The sequence below is a fragment of the Bradysia coprophila genome, unplaced genomic scaffold, assembly GCF_014529535.1.
Source record: "Bradysia coprophila strain Holo2 unplaced genomic scaffold, BU_Bcop_v1 contig_232, whole genome shotgun sequence".
In the NCBI taxonomy this organism is placed as follows: Eukaryota; Metazoa; Arthropoda; class Insecta; order Diptera; family Sciaridae; genus Bradysia; species Bradysia coprophila.
In genome coordinates, this window is record NW_023503493.1 from 17,989,471 (window position 1) to 18,008,624 (window position 19,154).

Genomic DNA, 19,154 nt, shown 5'->3' on the forward strand with positions numbered 1-19,154 from the left:
GTGAACAAATAACTATCAGAAATTAAGGATACAATAGGATCGTTGCGGACGTCATCATACAATTCGTTAGTGTTACAATACGTATCTACCACACCAGGAAGTTCCAATGTCAAATTATACATTGTTTTAATAACATGTGACCTACATTTACATTATATTGATGCGCGTAATGTGTATGACTAGGGGCTGTTCACAAATAACGTTTATGGAAGGTAGGGGTATAGTCTAATGGAAGGAGAAATGTGAGAAGGTGAACATCTATGTCACTGAATTACAATTTCTAAACAAATCCATTATTTAACTGCAACAGTAGCTGTCCTTCAAATACCTGACTTGCATCTTTCATATTTCCTCCTCAAAGTCATTCCATTTTCATCGAATTTTTTAATTCATTTTAATCGATAAAGCGAATTAAGCCAATAGTGGATAAAAGATCGAAAATATTGAGTCAATTCGCGATCGTCATTTATGCACAAGTCCATTGCCCACATATGTACATTGTACGTTGTATACCTCAGTCTAGCGCCATCGTTCTTTCATACATACCTGATTTTCCTCGTTATTAATTACAAGTTTTTCACAAAAAAAAAAACATTTTCTGCCTTATCATTCTTCATCATCGCAATTAAATTGTTCATAATTGTGATATATTAACACAATATTCAGACTAAAATTAAAATTTCACATCAAAGTGTGAAACAGTGTGTATCGCACCCGTTTTTCTGTACTTCGTCGGTTGGCGTTTAACACACGTGTGGGGGTATTAAGATATATATAAAATTCACGTTAGGAAATAATGTCACAAATTAAATTACAATCAACGTTTTCTGTGTGTGTATTTAGATTAATTGACGTCAAATTATTAATAAAATCGAATTTAATCAGTGTCTACGATACGCTTAAATACCCCAAAAAAAAAACATTTATGGACCTATGGACTTTACACACTCGACTAGCATTGCTCGTTTGTGATTAATAGGATCTACCTTGTTAAAGTGATTTAGAGAGACATAATTAATGATTTTTTCAAATTATGATTTATGACGACACAACAGTTTCCGCTGGATTAGCACGGTAAAGGAAACCGATGATTTGAGGAGTGTAAAGAAATCGCTGCATATCAGTCTTCTTTACATTTGAACAAGACGACTGAAATACATAAGACCGCCAAGTAGAGTTCCTCTCTGTGAGATGGGTGAAAGAATCATATTCTGAGAATTTTTCAGATTCTTGGACTGAAGTAAAAGTTCTTTTTGTAATACGCGAAACCATACGAATGTTATGACAGTGTTTGAGGAACTTTTGTACATTATCATCTATTATACAGAGATTCTGTTAGATCTGTTGTTGCATCCATTCCATATTTCCAATCAAAGCTAAAACAGAATATATTTTAGAAAGGGTACGCTTACCGTTCAGTTCTGACTAGGGTCGGTCGATTTTTGAAAAATTTCAAGTCGAGTTTCTGGACCCAGCTGATCGAACTCAGCTTAGTCCCACGATAATTTTAAGACCCAGCTGGGTCCAGAAGCACGACTTAAAATTTTTCAAAAATCGACCGACCATAGAAGTACCCTTTGTTTGTATAGACATGGGTCGAAATAAGAATATATTAAACTCTATTTGTTCGCAACCTCATTCGTCAATTACCCAGCCTATCCATAAGACAAGACGTGAGATTTCGTAGTAATTCGTTGAAGTTAAGAACAAGATCGGAAATGATGATGTTCATTTATTTTACTGCAAATGACTTGATGACGTCTGACGTTAGTAATAATTGCAAATGACTTGATATTTCCAAAGCCGGATCTTGTCGGTCATGTGTTAACGGCCACCTTATATTTCCTCATGTTGGTTGTACATTTTCTTGCAAAAAGAAATTCCTTGAAAAGCAAAAGAGCGAGTAAATGTCACTGTTCACCATTGCTTCTACACACACATTATTTATAACACGCTATACATACATTTATTGTATTCGTAGTATCGAGTTAATTACAAAATAAAATATCTACTGTGCGATATACTCTAATGAAATTGCGTTATTTCTAAGTATATTTCTCTAATATCATTATTATAAATCATCTGAGACGCATTCTTCTTCTTCTTCTTCTCCCTCCTCCTCCTGCTCCTCTTCTTCAGACGATTCCTCAGTTATTGTTGAATTGGTATTGACTTGTCCACCAAGGATTTCGTTAGCCAGTTTGTACATATCTTTCACCGACTAAAAATTAAAACAAACGTAAGCGTCTACCGATTGAATGACAAGGGAAAAGTGGAAAACCTCTGTCTGTTTTAACTCGCTAACCATTGGGTCTTCGTATTGTAGATTATCAGTGTCACCTTTACCAATCGTTTGACTTCGATGCGATCGCGAACCGTGCGATAGAGCATTTTGCTCGTCATCAGTTTCATTGTCTTCATCATCAGTTGTTCGTCCAGTTCTCAGACTCTGCTTAGCATTCCTTTCGGAATCTTGACTTCTTAGAGTAGAATTCGTTCGTCTGATACAAAGGAATGGATTTTTCTCTTTGAATTTTTTTTAATGAAAATTTACCTGTCCTTCGCTTTGCTTTTCCCACTTTGAGTGGCAGATCTACAGTTGTCATCATCTGATAACTCCCTCAGTGCAAGCTCAGAATCAGCAACGGAGTTACGTAACCTATAGAAAAATATAAATGCTTAGGTGTAACAGTGGCCCTAATGTACGACTCGTACCAACCTTGGTAGTTTCATGCCCCGATCTTTACCTCCAGAATGAAAATCATTTACCATATTTAAGGCAGCTTCTTGTCTCGCCTTGTCTTCCACTTCTCTTTGTTTTTCAATTTCATTGATTTTCTGCCGTTCCTTTTCCCATTTCGCACCTTGCCGCATTAAACGTTCCGCATTTTTTTGACGATTGGTCTTCAATTTTGATCTTCTTTTTATAATTGGCTGGTCACCAGTTTGATTCACAATGAAGATCGGATGATTGCTGTAGTCCTCGGCGCCTTGAGTGATTTTTCCTTCCATAAAAAGATTTCGCTGTCTTTCCATCTCTTTCACCTAATCCGACGATAGTAAATGGTTATTTTATAGCACAAAAGCGTACAGATTTTATAAAGACTGATTCAAAATACTTGATACGGATAGTGAATTTCAAACCAAAATACAAAGAGCGCACCCTTCTGTCTCGATAGACACAAAAGTACTAAAAAGCAATTTTTAAGAAATCCAAACTGAATGGATTACAAATAGAAGTTGCAAACATTTCCTATTTTTGAATAACTAAGTTTGGATAAAAGAAAAAGTCAAGTCGTGTCAGAAATTCAAATTTGATGTTTGTAATCGTTGCATGAAATCTTTTCATGATCAATAAATAATATGATTCGTACAGCAGATAGGGTTCAAAAAGGTTTATTGAAAATATTTTGTACCCGCAATACCTTCGCCTTGATATGTGCGCTATTTAAATGAAAGAAAGTTGAATTATTAAGCGTAACAATTATACAAATTCTGAATAAACAATTAATCATTTTCCATTCAAACGTTTGATAGGAAGGTGTCAAAACCAATAAATTGTTTCTCTCCTAAAATATCGCACGTCTAGTAAAATCGTCACAATATGAAAAACTGAAATGAGTAATTGGATTGGTGATATTTATTTTATCGTTTAATCCATTCATAAATCAAATAAAAAATGTTCAGCTAACGGTTTATACAGAATATATTGTACGTCTATACTACGAACTACGAACACTATCAGTTGATTTTTACTAAACGAAATTGGATATTTGAACTTTATTCTATTTAGATTACAGGTACACGATTATGGATAAGTTTGATTCTTTTTTTTGTATCGGCAAACAATGCTACGAAGGAAGAACCCAAGCATGAAATAGAAGAAGAAACTATTCAAAGTTTAAAGGAAGTTTCATTGTTTGGTTTAAGAAAATTGATTGACAATATTAATCAATCAAAATTAAAAGGAAAGGTGTCGTTGCTATCTTAACATGCATAAGTAAGTAGTCTAATCTGAGAAGATTATTTAGCAAACAGTGATGTTTTTTTGCAGGCCGTGGAAGAACACATCAACGAAATATTGTAAGATAATCGAAATGTTGCATTTCTACAATACTGTAATGGGTATATCCTTGGGTATATCCTTGGGTATATCAACATGAACTTAAGTAAATAAGAACTACACATGGAAACCGATAAAAAGTTTGATATTCGTTTTGCTTCCGTGTTAATTAATAATTGTTAAAAAGTTGTATTTCAATTTACTATTGAAACCTGACCCAATTGCAGATTTATGGTCAGGAGGGGTCAGAGGGGAAAAGTTAATTATACCTAGAGAGGAAATTTTGAACAAAATTACGTAAAATATGTGGTCCCAACATGAAAACGAAATGTTTATTGGTATATGTGTCCCTCTTAATTAAGAGGGCAAATTGAACTATCAAAAGCGAAAAAGCGTCAACGCATACATGGATTGGTGTAAAATTATACGAAATGTGTATCTTATACAAACTGATATTGGGACCACATTTCGTCGTACAAATTTCCTCTCTAGGTATAATTACTCTAAGCATCAAATAACATGTAAGAAAAACGAATAATACAAAAATTTTCATCGGTTTCCATCTTTCCTTCTAATTTAATTAGGTTTGTTTCGATACCTTACTACCACTACTATAACTATTTTATGTAAGTACTAAAAGATGTCCATTTTCATTCTTTTTTTAAAGAAAGTTTTGCGGTCGTATGTGTACGTGTCCTTTCTTGGAATTCGTTTTCTTTGTCGTTTTACCAGAAAACGAACCATATAAATGTGTCTCGATATTTGTGACTTGTTAAAATCTGGGTTCATTCACCATTACAAAGTACAAAATATGTTACTGTAAAGTAAAAATCAATTTTCCATTTTTCTTTCTTTGTTCAAACAATTAATGTGACTTGCAAATCTGTGGTATCTATCAAACATATGCCAAACAACAAATTTCTATCATCCGTCGTAGTTTTTTATTTGTCAGGACAATATCGCGTGACCTATCACAGAATGTAATGGTATACGTTCGAAATTTGTTTTTTCTTTTTAAACGGTTGTTTATCTGATGTAGGTTCATATATGTACACAATGAACAATTCTACTGTGCAGCATAAAATTTTGGAAATTTTTCATGGTGGAGACTATATTGGGAGTTGAATGGTTTTGATTTGAATCACTAGAGTAACGAAGGCCAGAAATTTAATTTCACATTGATTTAAATTAACTTCGAGAATTTATTTAATCATTCACTGAAGGCAAGCATATCAGTTGTTTTACTATCGTATTTACTACTTCCTTTATTGATCAAAGTGTTTTCAATCGATTGATTTCAAATCTTTCACTTAATTTTTTTCCCCTATAATGTCTCGTTATCGTTATAATCATCGCCGATTGGTGATGCGGTTCAAATTCAAGGAAATGTAAACTTTCATTTCATATTGATAGATTTGAATAATTCACCATAGTTTAGTCTAATAAAAAAATATTAACAGCTAAGAGCTTACCTCTCGATTCTCGATCCTTTTCGCTAACATTTCATTAAAATCTTCATGAATTCTTTGCCGCAATTCCATCATATATTTACGATCAGTTAATCGAACCACATTCGTCCCCATCAGCCTCTCCAGCTGTGCACTTACTCGGGTTAAGCTGAAACTATGATAAAAAATAGTCTAATTGCAACTTTGCAATAATAAAAAAAAAATCTGTGGCAAACACGAACGATATCGGCAAATTTAATATTTTTATTGGTTTCTCGTTTATTCAATTTATACTTTCTTTTATTTCCGAACGAAAAAATATTTATTTTTATTTGGGAACTCTCGTTAAAATAGAAATAATCGCGTTCTCACTGGTAAAACCTACATCTTATTAACTACTAAAACCGAAATCACGCCAAGTCCTTCATATCGTAGTAAAAAAATCGCAATATGGAAACGTCTCGTATATTGTATATCGGAAAACTGTTTCCATGTGTACATTTCAGCCTATGAAATCACATAAAAATCGTAAACGATACATCAGACTCAGTTATACATTCACATGTCTATCGTTTCTAGTCATAACATGCTATAGAAATGCAAAGCTTTTCGAAAAGCTCCTATTCTCATATGTAAATTCCTAATAGACCTAAAACATAAAATGAAATAGAATGTAAATCATCTTTTTTTTTGCGGTTATATTCGATCCGTGTGTGTATAGATACACTTAAGTAATGTTTGCTTATGCCCAAGCATTTTGTGTTATACTTATTTATTTATGATTTTATGTTTCCACTGTACATGTCCCATTGGCATGCTCTTCTTTTCTTACTAAATCAAAGGGATATGGCCTTATTAAGGGAAATTCTATTGAATATTCAGTAAATAATGTCAATGTCATGCACGTTGGTTGACGATCAAATGTGAAATTTGAATAAACAAAAAATTGAAAAGTTATTGATTCTTCAAAATAAAAAATATATTTTTACGATTTTCCGTTTTAGTGAACCAATTTCAATCATTTTTAAATGTTTAGGCACGTTTCGATTTTTGAATTTATATTGTGACATGATTCAATGTCCCATCATGCGAGTATTGTGTCACAATTGTGAAAGTCAAGATCGATTATTTTCGTCGAGATTGAATGACGATATGTGGTAGTTTATTCTTAGCTATTCATGGTAGGTAGCGGCGATTAGTTTTTTTTGATTGATTCATATTTATTAGGAATTTGCTATTTTTCACCATTTACAATTGATTCATATACTAATTATCGCATTTAACAATTTTCTTTTCTCCCTCTATCGTTCATTAAATTAAATTAAATTTTACTTTACTACCTTCTTCTCTCCTTTTTCTAATCACTTTTAAGTTTATAATTATTTTTAACATAGACCGATAACAACCTCCTAAACTGATTCGCGTTTAATTCATCCTTAATTTCACTCGGTAACTCATTAAACATCTGTAGACCTTTGTAAAATATCGTCTTCGTTGTTGATTTTTTGATCTTGTATTGATTTAAATTAGAACTTACTCATGTCTACGGTGGACCGATTGTGTACTACCTTCGAAAATTTTAACGGACACTGAATCAAAACAATTTTTTTTGGTTCCAGACAACATCGCCAAAGATGCTGTAAAATTTGTATTTTTCTACAAAAACAAAGGTGAGATTTGTATGGAATAGTAGATTATTCACCTCTGTCCACATGTTTATTTAGACACTTGGGGAGTTATTGCATGAGCCGAAGGCGAATGTTATAACCCCAAGTGTCTAAATAAACATTTGGACAGAGGTGAATACGCTATTTTATCTACCGACGGCGAAATAATAGCACCTTTTCACTGCTATTATTTCACCTAGGTAGATAAAATATTTTTTTAGCAAGTTTATGTTTTCCGATCATTGAATGGTAGAAAATTCTTAAAAAATCTTGAGGAAAAAAACAAAAATCGCTCACCCCTAATATCAACTACTAAGTTCATAATTTTGGAAATTCAATTCAATAGGGCTCTTCCTTTCATTTTTAAATATGCTGAGTATATCGCGTATATTCTGAGTATATCCAGTATATCTTCGTATATTCCGTATATCGAGTATAAGTCGCATGAGTTTGACAACCGCCACATTCAGAAAAATGAAATTTTTTACGCGATGGATTTCGATCAAACAAAATGCCATTGTGTAGCTTGTGATCTCAGGAGTCTGGCAATATAATTAGTTTTTCAATAGGACCAATATCGGCTGAGCGATAAGACTCTGAAATCATGTGCCAATCACATACAAAAACAAACATTTTCCAAAGTCTTATCGCTCAGCCGATATTGGTCCTATTGAACAACTATTTACCATGCCAGACTCCTGAGATCACAAGCTACACACTGGCATTTTGTTTGATCGAAATCCATCGTGTAAAAAAATTCATTTTTCTGAATGTGGCAGTTGTAAAACTCATGCGACTTATACTCGATATACGGAATATACAAACATATACTGGATATACTGGATATACTCAGAATATACGCGATATACTCGATATACTCAGCATATTTAAAAATGAAAGGAAGAGCCCTAATACTTAGACTCATCAAACATACAAAATGTAAATCTTAATTCGGTTAGGAGGTATTTTAAGTATGCTTACTCTGTTAAGCCTCTTTGAACAGAATTTACGTTGATTTAATTTTTGTTTCAAGGCGTAATGATACAATTTAATAATATAAGCGCTGTATTAGCTTTACAGTTTCCTAAGTAAATTATTCTCATAGAAAATCTAATTATAACCGTAGCGCTTAGTTAAATATAATTTTGAAACATGGTAACTCTCACCACTTTCAAGTCATCTTACCGATTTCATTTTCAGCAGGATGTAACTAATTTATTTACACTTACGACTTACGGATACTCGTTATCATAACCTTTAATCAAACCGTAATGTGTTCGCTCAAATAAGAATAAAGTGTAAACATAATGATTTTATTATAAGCTTAGGTCGTGCTACAAGCTGAGGTTTGCAGTTGAATTCGCTAAGGGATATACGGAACAGAATGAAAGTAAAATTAGCTATGATTTATGGTCAAAAATACATTTCGAATTGAATGCGCGGGTGTTACAGTCGAGCTTGCAACGTACTTTGGAGCAATAAATGTGTATGTATGTGTAATTTTCCGTGGTAAGAAAAGGTCAAGTTTAATCAATTGATCGGATATATAGGAAAGTTTTATTTTTTTAAACGTGTTTGCACCGCCCTTTGACTTCCCACTTTTGTCTTTACTATTATACTGAGAAATATGAATCGTCGATTAACGTTTCTTGTTAATTGAATTTAACAAATTCGGACGATTAAAGGGCTGTAGGCTGAATAATGATTTATATGCTTTCAGCGATATTTAGATTATATAGAATTCCATGCTCGACATAAAATGTCATTTCACAAGTATCCAAATCTAGCGAACTACGCACAACATTCAACTGATGACTGAAACGTTTTTCCCACTAATTTTATTTTTGCCTTTACACATTTCTTTCTAGCCATATCAACCCGTGTCGTTGTCCAGTATTGCCGATGAAACAGCTAAAAATGTGTTCCTATATAAAAACTACACGGGATTGTGACAAATCATTCTTTTAAGCTGATGTTATGTCACCAGCAAATTGTAATGTATTGTTCATGAATATGACGTGACCTGAATAAATTTCAGACGTTTCAATGCATAGATACGTCGAGCTGGGGAGCTTAACATTTTATTCTTGATTTCAAAAGCGGTGTCCTTTCATATCAACTGAGTTTGTATTTAATTTTGGTTTTATATTGAAGGGAATTGGTTCAAAAAAGAAATCTATAGGTCGGGTCATAATGTTCATTGACAGCTTTCAACCGAATTCCTAGAGAATAGGTCTAGTTTAAATTTAGTTGAGTTGCCCAAAAACGCAAGTATTTGGACAAAGAATATCAACAACGTACAATGAAGCCATTAGAACGCAAGTACAGAAATCTCTAGAGAAAAGAGATTACGACAATGAATAAAAGAATCTCTAACGAGTATTTAAATTCATACAAGTTTAAGGAAATGGCTTGGAATTCTCGAAATTGTGTTCAAGAGTATTAGCTTTGTGGATTATAAATCACTTTGCAAAAAAATAATATTTTTTTAATATCAAACCTTGGACCTTTAAGCAAAATTCAGATTGCTTTCCCGTATGAAAATGTTTGAATTCAACAAAACTTTCGTTTACTTTCATCATTTTACACACTATATGCGTCAAAAGCCGTACATGTCAAATTCAAGCACTTTTCTTTTAACAGGGATTTTGTAGATTTGGAGTTTTTGTTTTTGTTTTGGCGAGTGTTGTGTTTCCAGCTCGAGCCAAAGGCGAGGGATGCAACCACATTCCCACAGGTCAAAATAAATAGCTTAAGATCCTCCTAGTTCGCAATAACCGTCTCCATTAGTTTTCTACACCTTATTGCCCTTATACAATCGCACGAAATAGTACATTACGTTACAAGGGAGAAGTCAGAAAGTTACTTTCCGAGTGACGTATATAGTTTTACATGCTTGCTAAGCGGGGCGAAAGTAAGAAATGTCAACTTCAAGGGGCGAAAGCGATAGCTTTCGCCCCGTGGGTTTACATTTCTTTTTCGCCCCGCTTAGCAAGCATGTAAAGATAATATTTACATTTTGTAAATACCTTAAATACAACGAGTCAAACGAGTCAACGAGGCTTCGGGGCCGAAAATGAGGGCAATTTTTCGAATTTTCTCGGGTTTCCGGCCCTCTGCATGAAAACTCACATGTGCACCTGTTTGGGACGGTTGATTTAAGGCACTTTCGCTTGTAGACCTCACTTCGTTCGGCCTACAATCCGCGAAATTGCCTTAAATCAATCGTCCAAAACAGGTACACAAATGACTATTTTTCACCTGGGTAAAACTTCTAATAAGCTCTGGAAAAGTGATGTGGAACGTATTTACTAATAAATCGGATTCGAATGACATCAAACAGCACTTTAAATGGACAGTTTTCTTTGAATGAGCACTCATGCCAATCAAGCATATATTTTTCCGGTAAGATAAGCCAAATCAATCAATTTTGTTCAGAAATGTATCACAAATGCAAATATCTGTAAAACGTACAGTTGGACCACAGCACAAGATAATAACTTTGAACAACAATGTCTAGGTTGATTGTTGAATGCATAATACTACAGACAAAAATGTTTTAGTTTCCCATAACGATGAACATTTAACCGTTGTGTAAACGTGTAACGCAATGATTGAAGGTTTAAACAAACCACATTTGTACACTTAATAATTACCTCGATTGTATTATGAAAGTGCAATCAATCCCGAAATCGTTATCCATTTTTCGTCCGTCTTTTATGAAAATATCAATGGAACTTGATCAGAACCAACCGTTTTGTCACGACTGGTGAAACTTATTCAAATCACACAGGAATTTTAAAACAACGTTTCCTAGACGCTTTACTGTACTCGAAGGCAAGCAAGTATTTGACGCTTTTGATTTGTAAAAAAATTCTTAAATATGTTTACACGAACATCAAAAATTTGAATATAGAGAGTCTATCTATCTATCTATCTATCTATCAACCATCTATAAAGTCGCGTTTACCTTAATAATGAGAATATATGTTCAATTCTGTGTAATTCTTTTGGGAAATAGTATAGCTACATCATCGGGGTGAATTCCATGTTAGAGCGATTTACGATTTGTAGTCTATATAGTATGTATACAACAACACAGAAATGTAATGTGTTTTATTTCTCCTTTTACATATAAGAAGGTTTAATGTGCATATTAGGTGGAAAAGACCCATAAATAAAACTGTAGTAAAGAACAGTAAAGAAACGAAAACGAAAAGAAAATAACAACAGAGTTGTGAAAATCTTACAAAGAAGAATAGAAATAAATAGAAAAAATTTGATTTGGTTATGATTTATTCACAACATGGTTTTTTATGAACAGACTATGCTCGTTGCAATGTTATATGAAGAAAATTTCTTGTTTAATGAGTAAACAAATGAAAACATGGACTCAGAAATAAAAACATTAACTCAATTTGCTTTGGGATTTACAGTTGTTGTGTACATAAATCTTGTCATTCATAGTATGAGGTATAAATCACGCAAACTAAAAATGAGGAAACAAAAATGAGGATTCACCTTGTATCTGCGATTTTCATAGTTTTCTTTTTTTATTTCCCTCTAAAACTCACGGTTGGGCGGTTTATTATAAATACCTGGGCGATATCTATAATAAAAAAGGATCTGGACCCATTCGTAATGTTGAACTATCAAAAAGCATCTGACAATTTTCAATTTTGCATGTCAATCATCACGTCTTTAGAGATTAATTAAATGAATTTATTACATTCACCTACGCATTCCTATAAAAGGGTTTTATTGAATTTTACATATCAATAAACTACATTATTGTATTGTATTGCGTGGTGTCGGTTTGATATGTAAATAGCTGAATTTCCTATTTCTTGTTTTTTACCAGTCCGTACAATCTCAATCATTTAAAACGATCATTTAAAGGGTGCGAGGTAGGCGTAACGATGTGAGTAGAAAACTAGGTTTTGTGGTTGTAGAGATGAGACTCAAGATATGTGTATTGGGCTGCTAGGAATTTCGCGCTGCGTCATTCACAATAATTGCCTAAATGACACATTTTGTATAAGGAAAATGTCACTTTGTGGTTTATTGTGAATGACACGGCGCGAAATTCCTCAACACCGTGTATTACTAGTATTTTACATAACAAGGAATAAAAAGTAGAGTTTTTGTTTGTTCCCCTGACTGTAAGTCAGGGTCTTTTGCCGGACAATACCCAATAATGTTTATCCCGAAGGTTGTATGAACTGTTATGAAAAACGGAATTGTTTGTCCCAATATTTTGCTTGTAGACACGATAACTTGAGTAATTATCAACCAATTACTAATTTTACTTTTTTAATCGACGGAGAATTGAGTTCCTGAGGTTTAGTCCGAAGATGGGCTATGTGGGATTAAGGATCTGGAAGTTATTCCAGAAAAACAGTATTTTCCACTGTTGGAAATCCAATAACTCGAAAAAGATTGCTTAGATGGAATTTGATATCACGCATGATAGTTAGCTATGACGCATGATAGTTAGCTATGACGCATGATAGTTAGCTATGACGCATGATAGTTAGCTATCACGCATGACAGTTAGCTATCACGCATGATAGTTAGCTATCACGGATGATAGTCAGCTATCACGCATGATAGTCAGCTATCACGCATGATAGTCAGCTATCACGCATGATAGTCAGCTATCACGCATGATAGTCAGCTATCACGCATGATAGTCAGCTATCACGCATGATAGTCAGCTATCACGCATGATAGTCAGCTATCACGGTGATAGTTGGATATAGTCAGGTATAGTCAGGTGAAAGTCAGCTATCACGCATGATAGTTTTCTATAACGGTGATAGTCAGCTATCACGGGCAAAATTAGCAGATTTCACGCCATGACATAAAATATTTATAAAATTTTATGAAAAACCAATTTCTGAATGTATGGAATGACGCTAAAAACAATCAAACAGAAAACTTTAAAACTCCAACGAGTGTGAAGTTTGCGGCCAGAGCGAAGCGAGAAGTGTAAGAAAAGAACGTCTGCGGAACTATTTTATATTATACCAAGGTGAAAGAGTCCTCTAATCGTTTCACACTCGCATCTTTTACTTTTGATTAACGTTAGCAATAAGACAATGAAACTGAATAATAGACAACTTATACGAATGGGAAGTTTGCGGACAGAGCGGAGCGAGGGCACGAGTCCTTGTCGCAAATTTACAAGAAAATAAAGAACAGAAAAAGTACTTTACTCTGATGTTTCGGAAGTTTAACAACGGAAAAAAATGAAATTGATTAAATAGTATGTTGTGTTACAAGTATTGTAATGTTGATTTTTTCAGCACTAGACCCAAGTTTTCCTTACGAGCGGAGCGAGTAAGGAAAATTGGGTCGTGTGCTGAAAAAATCTCATTACAATACGTGTAACACATCATGCTTTGTGCCAACCGAGAATTGAAATAGACAAATGTACAAAAATTCAGAATTTTCATTGTAAACAATCACTCTTCGAATTTGATCGATCACGTTGCTTTGCATTTTTTTAAAACGAATGCTGTAATAACTCATACGAATTTCATTTCAACCCTGGTTTGAGTGTTGTAATAAGCCATGAAAACGGGTGTTGTAATTTTGGACATTTCAATCTAGTTATCGATATTGAAATCCGTCGTATTTCAATTCTCGGTGGCACAATATATATTGAAAAAATTGTCAGTCAACGGACCTCACCCGCCCAAAAAGTGGAACTTAGTATTTTGTTAATCCAAGCCAAGGTTTACAAATACACGAAAACGAGACTTTTCAAAAATCATTTTAGGGCAATGGTGAACTTTGGGGAGGCTATTGTGTTTAGGTAGTATCAATGAATCAAATACCGGGTTCACAGGTAACTGAAAGTGTTTTCCATGCTTTTGTTTTTCCTAGGGTCGAAAGTGGTTTATTCCACTCCTAGGGAAAACAAGAAAATTGGTTTAGGTTTCAAAAGCATGTAAAATTCATTAAATAAATCAGAATAAAAATTGAAAGTCTATTTTTCATGTGTTTATTGACCTCAGCTTCGACTCGGATCAATAAAATTCACACGAAAACTCTACTCTTCATCTTTTTTTCCCAATAGCAATAGCAATTAAATTTTAAATTAAATGTAGGCGAAGTCTTAACTGACATCAAATTGAACGAGTTCAACATATATTTTGTTTGTATGCAAAAAACGAAAAAGGGCGTAATCATAAACAACTAAAGTTCCAACATCTATTAAACTTTTCGAATTAAAGATGTCCCAGCACACAAATAAAAAAAAAGTGTAGGCATGTGATCTATTTAAAAACTTAAACGAAGTCCATTCTTCTTCTTTACTATATCTCATATTACTTCCCATAGAGAGTCACAATGTCATGAAATAAAAATGCAAAAGAAAAACTTTTTAAAACAATCCGATCAAGGCTAACAAAAACACTGGAAAACTTTTTAAACCAATTTCATCCACACTTTAACCATTCAAAACAAAAGAAAAAATTGAAAAAAAGTGTGACTTCTAAATAGTAAAAGTTTTATTTATTTCACGCGATACAATCTTTTTTATAGTTTCATGTTTCACCGTCATTATGGGTGCTCATTTAAATGAAGAAGCGAGCATTATCTACTTATCTATAAACAGTATACCTGCTCATCGACGGAAAGTTTAGTACACACAATCAGAACTAAAGCACAACAGAAGTGCCTTCTCGTAGAATTACAACGAAGGATAGCAGCTTTCATAACAGTAACGGAAAGCTTAATGAAAAAGCACAAATGGAAAAGCAAACTATTCATTATAATAATCGAATCACATACCTACATTCGATTGTTGGATTAATGTACCCGGATTCGGTCTCATGTGTTTCGCTCAGCTTGTCGTCCGTTTTGAATTTGTCAATCTTTTCCTTTCTTCTAATCGATAAATGTTGCTGTTGCAATGCCACTAAATCTCCAAACTTTGAATTTTCATTGTTGTTGAGTAGATATTTGTTTGCTCCAGTGCTAAATGTTAAAGAATGTGATAAGTCGTTGTATGAATTGGCTTCTGTTAATTAATTTATTCTAGATAGGGCCTATTAAGGCCTTGACATTAATAACTTTTACTGTAAAAAACCATGACCCGATTTATACCGATTTATTTAATTCCTTCTAAATATTCGAAACAACTTTATGCTACAGCACCTACAAATTTTGTAGTTGTGTCATGACCAGGCACTAATTTTTGCTAAGAACACATTTATTGGAACGTGAAAAATTTGCTTCATTAACTAATTACTGAATTACTCGAAAATAGTGTTGACTTTGTATATATCGTAGGCAAGCATGAATGAAGAAAAAAAATTCATTTCGAATTGGGTTAAGTTTTTTCATGTGTTGAAGATGGTTTCTTACCGGTGAATGTAGTGTTTATCACGGTTATCAAAGTTAATTTGTTATAAAAATGTAGGTCGTAATTCGAATCAGTTCCTAATGCGAGTGATTTTGTTTTGATTGTGTCAAGACCTACAAAGTGAACTTTACTTTTAAATCAAAATTACTGTGGACGACCATTAATATTATCGGTTGATAAAATTTTGAAGATTCTACTCTCACCAGATCATTGGCAACTAAAAAATTATCATTTTAAAATCAACTCGTCGTTAGCAAAATTAAAGATCGATCGATTTGTGGTGCACTAAAGCAACATTTATTGTTTTGGATAAATTATTCTTCGTCTTTCCTAAGCTAGACAGCCACTAATTCACAACATCAAATTGTTTCTAGTCTTTCTAGTCTAGATCAAAGGCTTGATGTTTCAGCTACTTGTGCAAGTTACAGTTTAGCAACTCCTCCTAAGAAATAAAGTATCTTTAGCCATTGTACAGGGAAAAAATGAAATTCACAATGGGAAAACAATATTCACGTCAAATCCCACCTATCGCTAATTTCACACGCTTAAATAAAATATTAAATTGACAGGACATACGCCTATTCATCTGTTATTGATAAAGGCAACAAAAATAATGACAAGCTCTGGGTAATATTGTCATTTATTCACAGTAAAATGTATGTTAAAAAATGTGAAGTACAAGATTTGAAATCAATGAATTGAAAATACTTTGATCGATGGAAGTAATAGAGCCGATAATAATACTGGTCATATTCTTGTCGTCTGTAACGGATTAAATAAATTAAAGGCGGGATATTTTAAATCTATTACTTCATTTATTCAATTAATGAGGAAATAGATATGTTAACCAGAGAACCAGCTCAGTGTAAGAGAACAATGTTTTATTTACCTCAATGACTTTAACGAATAAATTAGCAAACATTAACCGCAGTTCATGGCTAATTTCTGTCGTCGCTGTCAATAACAGATAACTAGAAAATAGAAATTCAGTTTCAGGTCGACTTGCAGAAACACAAATTTAAATAACACACATGTGATCCACCTCACTTTTTATAAGCCGTGATTTTCCGTCTGTTTTAATTACAATAAAAGAAAAACTATTCTTCTACAGTCACATTCCCTCTAGGGTATGTCCTAGGCTTTTGTTAGTAGGAAAACTCATTCAGTTGCAATGACAATGCTGGTTCAAGGAAAATCAAGCCGACAGGCATCTGGAATTTTTTCTTGAACACATTTGAATGTGCAACAAACTCCAGTGAAATTTTGATAAGTAAGAATTGTCGCAAATATCGTTTTCAGTTTCTTCGTTTTTGTTAGCCAGAAATTCAAGTCTTTCGATTTTAAAATTCTGAATTTTGCAATAATTTTCAGATGTTCGTTAAATTTGCTTTCATAAATTGCTTGTGAGCTCCGAAGCAAAATTTGCATGTTTATTTGATTACATTTTTGTTTAGAGAACGTTTAAATCTAAATTTAAAATTAATTGATCTAAAACCAATGAACGAATTCATACAGGTGCGGATGACACATAAGCAAGGCTTTTGACCTGAGCTTCAGTTTTTCCTTTTTCTTTGGTGCCACTTTTGCATATTCACCACGATGTTCCCATATATTTGTTCTATTCTCTCGATGTAAAATCGCATCTATTTGCATCCAAATGCCACTTAATTTATTCACCGATCCCGCGTCTTCAGACATTCCGTTTAACAAACCGATTCTTTTCTTTTTTTTATTCAAAAATTCAATTTTATTTTAAGTTATTTAAAATCAAAAGCACAAAGATATTTCATTGGAAATATCACACCGTAACGACCACCGTCGACCAGACAGAAAAAAACTCTAAACGAGACTCATCGATTTGCGCTTGAAGCAGTTGCGATTTGTATTATCAACGGAAAATGTGAAATTTCTATTACTAATGCCGAAAGCACCATTAAACATAAGCTTCTACCTCGCATACACATTTTCACTTCTCATTCCAAAACTTTTTTTTTATATAATAAACGGTCTACATACTTGGTACAGTTTGGTTATAATATATGGCTTTATGATAGTGATTTAAAGGTAATATCCTAAATAGAGTGCAGTAATTCATATGTAATATCAGTGACGGGGGGTGTAAAGACATTTCACAAAAGAAAATCAAAAAAAAAAATCTGAAGTTTAAATAATTAGATTGTGTTAAGTTTTCATATCATTCCACAAATGCTTTAGCTTTGATTGATTTTCCTTGCAAACGGCATTACACTTCAATTGCATGCTGAATGGATATTAAGACTTTTTTCGCGAAGATATTTTCTGGTCTGTTTAAATTTTTATTATTTCGGTGAAACATATTCCATCCCATCATGCGATGAAAGGTTTTCATTCTCTTATGGCAGTAATTTAATTTTTAACAATTTAAAATAAGAAGTGGGACGTTAATAATTTTTGAAAGTGTCAGAAACATTTTTTATCGACAGCAACGACAAAATAGGCAATGATCTACGGCTAATAATAAAGCGAATGAAATAGTAGTGTAGTGGATCTAGTATCTAAATAGAGTACTGAAACTGGACATGGACAATGTTTCTCTATTTGGCGGATGTCATTTGGAGGAGCACTTTTGCTTGAAGTGCGTTGCTTTTATATACTTATAATTCTTTCTCTTTGATGTAATTTTTGAATCAAGTAAATGCCTATTTTGTCGCTCATGTGGATTTTGTTAATTGAAAACTTTTGCAAAAATTTCTTGACAGATTGGATTTTAAAAACAGCCTCTCGAAGTCGGACACATTTTCTGGTGGAATTTTTTGTATGTACCTAGAAAGGACTTCGACCCTAGAAACCTAGAAACTACTTTCAAAAAAATCTTCGAAGCTTGTGTGGCTAGCGAGAGGTCATCAAAAACTGAAAACTTCCTCTGTTCTTACAGAAATTTCTCGAGGTACACACAGCGTACATGGTCGTGTGGGGTATTATCTGAAAGGTAATTTTATGTGCTTTTGGGGCAAATAGGGTCTTGTGGTTTGGATACATCAACAATGAAATAGAAGTTGAAATGTTTAATTTCATCGCATATGCATCCAAACCCCATAAGACCCGAAAGTACATAAAATAACCTTTTCAATGACATCTCACACCACCATGTACATTTCGTGTACCCTGAGAAACTTCTGTTCTCAGTCTTTTTCGGTTGAAAACTTCAACTGCACTATTTCAGTGTGCATGAATTTTAAACCCAATATTCGGCTCAGTAGTATATGAAATTACCTTTTTCCAATAAAACCCCACACGACCTTGTCGGTTTTTGATCACCTTTCACCAGCCACTCAAGCTTCGAAGAGTTTTTTTGAAAGTTGTTTGCTTCTACTGTACAAAAATTACACGATTGTGAGCCTTACATTTTTGTGGGACATAATGATAAAGAGGAGAAACCCCCTTACGTTCAGCTCATATTAGTATGGAAAAATAATAAAATGGAAACGCCAATGGAATGTTTGACTCTTTGCTAATAAAGTAAATGCGAGTAAATATAATCGAGAAAATGTGCTCGCTGAGTTCTAAACACATTTTACGATGGAATTATCCAATGAATAGACGAAATAATAAAATCATACAAA

The 19,154-nt window shown here is 33.4% G+C and overlaps 1 protein-coding gene across 2 annotated transcripts; it reads right to left on the reverse strand.

The window, feature by feature from the left end:
* Window positions 1-1,959: 1,959 nt before the first annotated feature.
* LOC119077143 (DNA ligase 1) lies at window positions 1,960-17,394 on the reverse strand. Of its 2 annotated transcripts, none has more exons than XM_037184327.1 (7): window positions 17,066-17,394; window positions 14,979-15,164; window positions 5,536-5,686; window positions 2,720-3,045; window positions 2,555-2,659; window positions 2,282-2,501; window positions 1,960-2,221 (listed from the first exon to the last, which is right to left on the reverse strand). In XM_037184327.1, the coding sequence occupies exons 1-7, from the start codon at window positions 17,248-17,250 to the stop codon at window positions 2,072-2,074; spliced, it is 1,323 nt and encodes a 440-aa protein (XP_037040222.1). In that variant the 5' UTR covers window positions 17,251-17,394; the 3' UTR covers window positions 1,960-2,071. The 2 variants fall into 2 exon arrangements, with proteins under 2 accessions (XP_037040222.1, XP_037040223.1); XM_037184328.1 differs by having other exon boundaries at window positions 17,099-17,392.
* Between the last annotated feature and the right edge of the window lie 1,760 nt (window positions 17,395-19,154).